Source organism: Meleagris gallopavo, chromosome 5, assembly GCF_000146605.3.
Source record: "Meleagris gallopavo isolate NT-WF06-2002-E0010 breed Aviagen turkey brand Nicholas breeding stock chromosome 5, Turkey_5.1, whole genome shotgun sequence".
NCBI classification, from domain to species: Eukaryota; Metazoa; Chordata; class Aves; order Galliformes; family Phasianidae; genus Meleagris; species Meleagris gallopavo.
The window spans coordinates 21,643,079-21,649,970 of record NC_015015.2 but is presented as its reverse complement, the minus strand read 5'-3'; the positions used below and the strand labels follow the sequence as shown (position 1 = coordinate 21,649,970).

At 38.5% G+C, this 6,892-nt stretch overlaps 1 protein-coding gene across 1 annotated transcript; it reads right to left on the bottom strand.

Annotated features, from left to right (window-relative positions):
* Window positions 1-285: 285 nt before the first annotated feature.
* Window positions 286-6,380, bottom strand: LOC104911127 (embryonic protein UVS.2; the record flags this gene model as incomplete). The annotated part of the gene is made up of 5 exons (XM_010711419.2): window positions 286-2,137; window positions 2,675-2,793; window positions 3,871-4,096; window positions 4,492-4,607; window positions 6,245-6,380. Coding segments are annotated over 5 exons (828 nt in total), but the record flags the coding sequence as incomplete, so codon positions are not given.
* Window positions 6,381-6,892: the final 512 nt, after the last annotated feature.

Here is a 6,892-nt window from a genome sequence, read left to right as displayed (position 1 = left end):
GAAATGTACTTAAGTTACCATCAAAGCTGTTGGCATTGCATATTTAAACTAGGGACCCACTCAAGTTTGCACTGGGGATTATTACTTTAGTTCCTCCTTGAAAGTCAGACCCAGAGAGAATTAGCATTCTTACAGTTTGATGTTTAGGTTAAGATATCAGAATTGCCTTCTCCCCTCTTCCATGAACACACACAATCTGTATTCCAGGTTTGTATAGAGAATATAAATCCAGCAGGATATGAGCCATGCTGAAACTGGAAGACGTACATTTGTACATACATGCCATACAAAACATTACTGTCTCTGACGTTGGGTTCCTCTAGCTCTCATGTGCTCTTTGTGATCAACAGTTCATGAATGGGATCATACTTTCAAAAACTTTGGAGGGAAGATCATGGAGTTTGCATCCCAAATGAGACCCAAAGTACTTAGGGACCCTGAGCCACATTTGATGAGTTTTGCCTGCTGCAGCTCGTTAAAAACAGCACCAGTTTTTGGCAGGCTAGTGCGCCTTCTGGCTACTGTACAGGTGTAGCCCTCAGGTACTGCATCCAAATTACCTGCCACATTGAAAAAGGAGAATATACTGTATTCTACTGTATCAGCATTTCTCCACGCAGAAAACACAATAAGAAAAAAGCATTTTATTAGTAACATAAGAAGATAGTACCAAACAGGTACTGTCCCAGACTTATGCTACAGCTACCCAAGTGTCTCCTCCTTGCGTGATTTCCTCAATAGTTTGCATAGCCAGATCAGCTCATAAGAGCTACAAGTATTTGTTGTCTGTTTTACAGGCAGTTTCCTACCACAGTGCATCCAGGCTCTAGGCCATTATGCCCACAGGACATCAAATTTCTTCTGAGGGTAAAAATTATCCAGTGCTTAAAAAGCAAAATATTACAGATCTTTAAAAAAGAAAAAAGAGAAATCTGCATAATTCAAGATTTTCTTAGCTGCCTTCCTGGCACTGGGAAATCAAACTGGCATTCTCTATGTGCTTTTCTTCACAAAGATATAGTTGCTGCAAGAAAATGTATTACATTTTATCCTATTCCAGCTTGGCGGTGGCATTTAACTCTTGATATACCAAGTAAAAGTAAACTGTTACCTGTCCAGAGTAGTGATTTTATTTCCTCTTCTTCAGACTAATAAGAGGTAGGAGATACCGCTCTGAAGTAAAGATACTTCACACCTAATATGATATTCTCCAAAGTTATTGGCTCTATTTCTATTCAGAGGGCTTTCCATTATGTTTTCAGGCCTCATTTTGAGGAAAAAAACAAACCAAACCAACCAAACAAAAAATCCCGACACAGTAATATCCCAATGGAAGATTTCAATACTTGACTCAGGCCATGGCTTACTTGCAAAGTGGCAGCAATAGGTGCTTCCTTCCATTCCTTCTCTCTCACTGTTTGTTCCTGCCATTAAGTTTCTTCAGCCAAGTCTGTTCCCTGCTCTGTTTCTGCTTATGAAAGTAATACAGTTATTTGAGTTGAAATGCTGAACAGGAATGTTAACGTGCATCTTCAACGTGAAGTGGTCGTTTCCAGGCTAACCACTGTGGCTGTACCTACTGTATAAGCAAGCTTGGCCTCAAAGCATAAACAAATGTCTGAAGGTTTTTCTGTATGAATACTGGACTGCAAATTAGGGTTACATAGTATTGTCAGAACACAGGCTCCTGAATACAAGTTGCTCCATAGCCATATTCCAAATTTTTCATGGGTGGTTTCTACTGCTATGGGTAACTGAGAATCTGCTTACATAGTTTGTTTTTCCACTGTATCTCACCGTGCAACACCAGCAATGGGATTACTATAACAAAAGCTCAGAGCCTCAGAAGCAGTGGCTAGTTGGTCTCATACTTTCATTCTGCCTTTTCCAGTTCCCATCTGTGTAGTTACCTATGAAATGTATAGCTCAACTTGAATCCAGGCAACTCCCAAACTGTGTCACTGTGAAATTCAACCAGCACAAAATTTGCAGTGGAAGTGAAGTCTGCAACCTTCTTTGTCCCACAGTAAGGACCAGCTGCTGGTGATGTAGGTCGACTTCCATCATGTATGAGCAAATAGTCATAGATGCATCTGTCATTATCTTCCAGCTCAAAGAATAACATTTTAAGAGATATCTGAAGGAAACACAAGGAAAGTACAGTTTCTGAATTATATCCTTTTCTCTTAGCCTTTGTATTTAACGAATACTAATTGTTTAAAGGCCCTGTTTTCATTCTGTATTCGTCCCACATCCTGACCCTATATTGTAATATAAATCATTAGCAAATTGTTTGCTTAGTTCATAAGCATTCAGTCTGAAAGGAGAAGCAAGAGATAAGATCAATTTTGTACACTTTAAATTTCTTTCTTGAGAAATACAAAAACAACACCTGTGCAATATTTCAGTTTTCTAGTGGGAGCTCTTACCTAGGGATTATTATGAGCAAAGCCTGCAAAGTACAAGCTGAACTCATAAAAGTTTCACATACACATGTTAAGATTTTCCCTTGATGATCACCTCAAATACCAAGAGCCAGCATAAAATCTTAAACTGAATTTATGTGTTCAGATTTTCACTCTGAGAATGCCATTACAGCTGTTATTTTACAAAACAAAAAAAAATTGATTCCATTAGGGAACATCGCTGCAAAGTGAAAAAATCAGTTCTTTACCTTGTATCCTACTGGAGAGCTGATGACCCAGAAGCATGCCTGGTTTTTGGGGTATTTATTGGGGTAGTTTGGAGAGGTGATGACTCCACTGGAGTCTGTGAAAGTACCTCCACAATTCACTGAGTAGTAGAAAAAAAGAGAGAATGGCATATTAACAAATATTTTGACAGTAGAAAGAAGCTTGCTTATACTCTTCTGTATTCTTTCTTCAAGCCAGGAAAGGATGAAGAAAATATATCAGCAATAGATTTTCACTGCTTAGCATTTTTATCAGCAGCTGTACCAAAGGAACTGAAAACTTAGCTGCTAAAAAAACCTTTGGAGGACAGGGAATAGATGAATCTAAAGCTACATTTGCCCTATGTGTTGCCATGTTAACAAAGCATTCTAATGGAACTACCTTACAGCACTTTCAGAAAAGAATCAGGTTATTTGGGACTGCATTACTGAGCTAGATCTAATGTCATCTAGAAATGACTCCATCAAGCCTAATGCAGAAAAACGATACATTTTTAAGATGTCTTCAACTTATGTTTTTTAAAGTTTGCAACTTAAGCTGAAATAAGACAATAGCCACTTATTTGTTTGCTGCCTTCTAACTGAAAGCATGTTGCAGCACAACCGAATTGTCTCCAGCAGTCCACAGTGCATTTTGTATGCTTGTAAAACAGACACGTCCAAAGTGAATACAGTAAGCACCGAGTTTCATGCAGCATAGCAGAACTGTTTAATTCAGAAAGTGTAAGCTACCCAAGGTTATTCTCCCCTGTTGCATAAAATGCCCTAAAACCTTCAATAACGTATGAACCAAATCTTTGTTTTGCTTCTCCCTGGCATGATTTCTCTTGGCATTTTGCAGTCTTTTGTTCTTTGCTTGCACTGCTCATGTTAGTCACAGTCATTGCATTGTTCTTATTTACATAAATCCTTCTAAAGATGTGAAGATGCCCAGCAGAGGCTCTGAGAAGAATGCTAAGTTACTCAAAATTATTAGTGTGAGACCCATGCAGCCTTCTGTTTTGCCTACTGCTAACCTTCAGCACCGTCACTGCTCATCCTACTGTGTTAGCAATACCTACGGAGGTGCAAAGACTAACAGATAAACCTGCCCTGGATTACGCGTTCAGAAATGTTCAGTTCTTCCATACAAATACAACTAATCCTGTATTCCAAGCTCTTTTAAGGAGTGTTCATACCCCTGTTGTAGGAGGCTCTGAATCCTGTGGCTGTAACAGTCTCGTCACTTGCAAACTCTACCAGCAGTGTTGATCCTGAAGCGACGATGGAAGGCAGTGGCCCCTGCCCACAGTATTTGTCCAGCAAGACAGGAGAGTTCTTGCTGTTTCCACTGTAAACTTTTACATAGTCAGACGAACAGTCTGAAGAGGTTTGGAGATCAAAAGCCTCAAACTGCAGGAAAATCTTGAGAAACAAAAAACACATTGGATTTACTGCTATACACAGGGAAAGATTCAAATTACCTCACTGTTATGAAGCAAACTAGGAATTTCCATTCATTTTATTATCCATGTGTCATTGCAATTTTATTGCCTGTATAATAGGAGCATAGAATTTCACCTGCCATCGCTGCTACTGTGCCCAATAACTGACGTTTGGTTATTGCTTATCCTTAAAAAAACACATGATCTTAACTGGGTAAAGAAGTTACATAGTAACGTTTTATGGTATTAGCAGAAGCGTTATGAAAATCATTGAGACTTTCTTCTCATTCACTATATAACAGAATAAATGTCATCACAATAAAACAACGTAGTGTAGCCCTGCTGCTCTGGTTCAGACTTTCTATTGAAAATTACCTTATTCCGACGGATGCGGATCAACCACAGGCAGTTGCTGTTGTTTGGGTATGGGGATGGGTAATTGACGGAGGAGAACGAGCCTTTGGTTTTTGGCAGTACAGAGCTACAGCAATCTGAAGGGAAGAACCAAACAGTGCTGAAGAGAATAAAACCACACAAATCTTCCAGACAATTCTCTCCAACCATTATGATCAGTCAAGCTTGTAAAAAAATTATGTCTACAATTGTGTTGACATTCCTGGTGTAAAAATTATTCAAAACCATTAGCAAACTAAATTACTTATAAAGGTACTTTGCTGCTTCATCTACTAATTTTATTATTTTTAAACAGTAGGGCTTCACCCACTTATTTCAGTTTACTGAAAAAGATCTGGATCTCTCATTAACTTGCTTAACCTTGACCAATAGCAGTTCCATTGATAGTAGTACATAAATTCCCATCAGCAAATATATGTGCATTCTTAGGTGTATGCAAAATAAAGCTTAGAACAGATTCTATCAAAACAAAGAAAGAGATAGGCACAGGGGACAAACTAACACAGCACTGAAGTCTGTTTTATAACTGAAGGTTATAAAATTAGTGATTGGTATACAATGCTTGATCTCATGTATAGTAAGTACATCTTCGTCTCTCTCCCTGCTTTCACCAAGAGAACTGGACTTTTTGTCCTTCTTTATTTCTGATGGGGTCTATGTCAGATCTGTGTTTTGTTTTTCTTAAACCTCATCCTTCTTCCCAAATGGACAAATCTAGTTAGGTAATTACATAATAATCCTATTGGAATGTGATTCACTCCCAGCCTCGCTATCAAGAACACTTAAATGCTTTTGTAGTTATCTTTGAGATTATGACAGATGCAATTAAACTGAAAACGTCTTATTTGCAGTTCAACTGAAAAGTCATTGCTGAGAGGTGTTCCTCTATACCTACATACTCAAGTGAAGAAATGCTGATTCCTTTTGATTACTGATGACCATTTGACTTAAGCACTTACACAATTCAAAGTAGAATTTGGCTCTAAAACTGTAGTCATGTTTCTTACTTTTTTGGTGGAAACTAATTGAATAACATCTCTGAAAAGTCAAATACAATATAGATCAATTAGCCTATGCACTGGGAGTCAGCACAAAAACTGCACGTGGCAGAAGCAAGTCTGGTGTTTTACTTACATTCTTTTGTGCCTCTCAGCTGGAGAGTTCCTGCTTAGGAGGAATGTTAAGTATTTCTAGACATTCAGATACCACAGCAATGAGTAAGAAGTTGATGTGGGCAAGAAGGTAGATAACTGAACAAAAAGCCAAGGGAATTCCTCTCACAGATGTTCTATTAAGCCTAAGTGATACCCATACCAGCCCTGCAGTTATTTTTTAACTGAAAGAAATCAGAAACCCACTGGTGCTACTGCAGAATAAACTAAACTTTAATCATGGCTCTAGATTGTTCATATGCTTTCCAACCTTCAGAGCTTTCCTAAAATAAGGAATTCACAGAAGTACTACCATGATTCCTAGTGGATTTTGCTTATGTCAAAGGACAGGGAATAGGTCAGCATAACTCAATGATAGCATATTACTGAAAGCAAAGTGTCCTTCCCAAGAAGACTGCAGCTTGGCACAGGGACAGTTCTGTCCCACATACGTAGCAGCCCTCTTGTAAGGCTGGGGAGAGATGGGTGGTGGGCTGAGTTCCTCTGGGGATGTCTGACAGTGGTTACAATAAAAATTGAGCTGGCTATCTTACTGCACTTACTGCACTTGTAGAGCTTGTTGATTTTAGCCACATCCAAGTTACTCAGCCCTTCTCTCTGCCCAATGGGCACCAAAGGGTTAGGAACCGGTACAATAGTTGGTTTCCCAGGAGTGCTGGAAAAATCATACCTGTAGAAATGAGGAAGTCATATTTCTAAATCATTTCTATTAAATATGAACTTGATGATACTTGTGTGCCTCACAGTTTTTATTTCACTGTATTGTTTAGAAGTTGTTTCTTGCTAACAGAAGTAAAGGAGATGGTACATGATACAAGCTTGTACGTTATGAACTAAAACACAACTGTAATAGTCTTGGATAAATACTTTTCATGAGACAGCATACATCTTAATGATGTAAAAAAATCCATCTTTCTTCTCTCTGCACCCAAATAGTGTTGTTTAAAATTAACGTAGTAGTAACTGGTATCTGCCCAGCATGGACTTCCAAACTGTTTTAGCTCAGTGTCTCAGTCTTTGGAACACAGCCACTCAAAGGCTATAGTAAGAGAGGTGACTATAGTGACAGAAAACATTATCCTGTGATTCTTTTCTTCTATCGATATCAATTCTGTTTTCCAAGAATACTGCTGACAAAGCATACTCACTCTTATTACATCCATTAACTCGATTATAAGTGAACAGTAAAA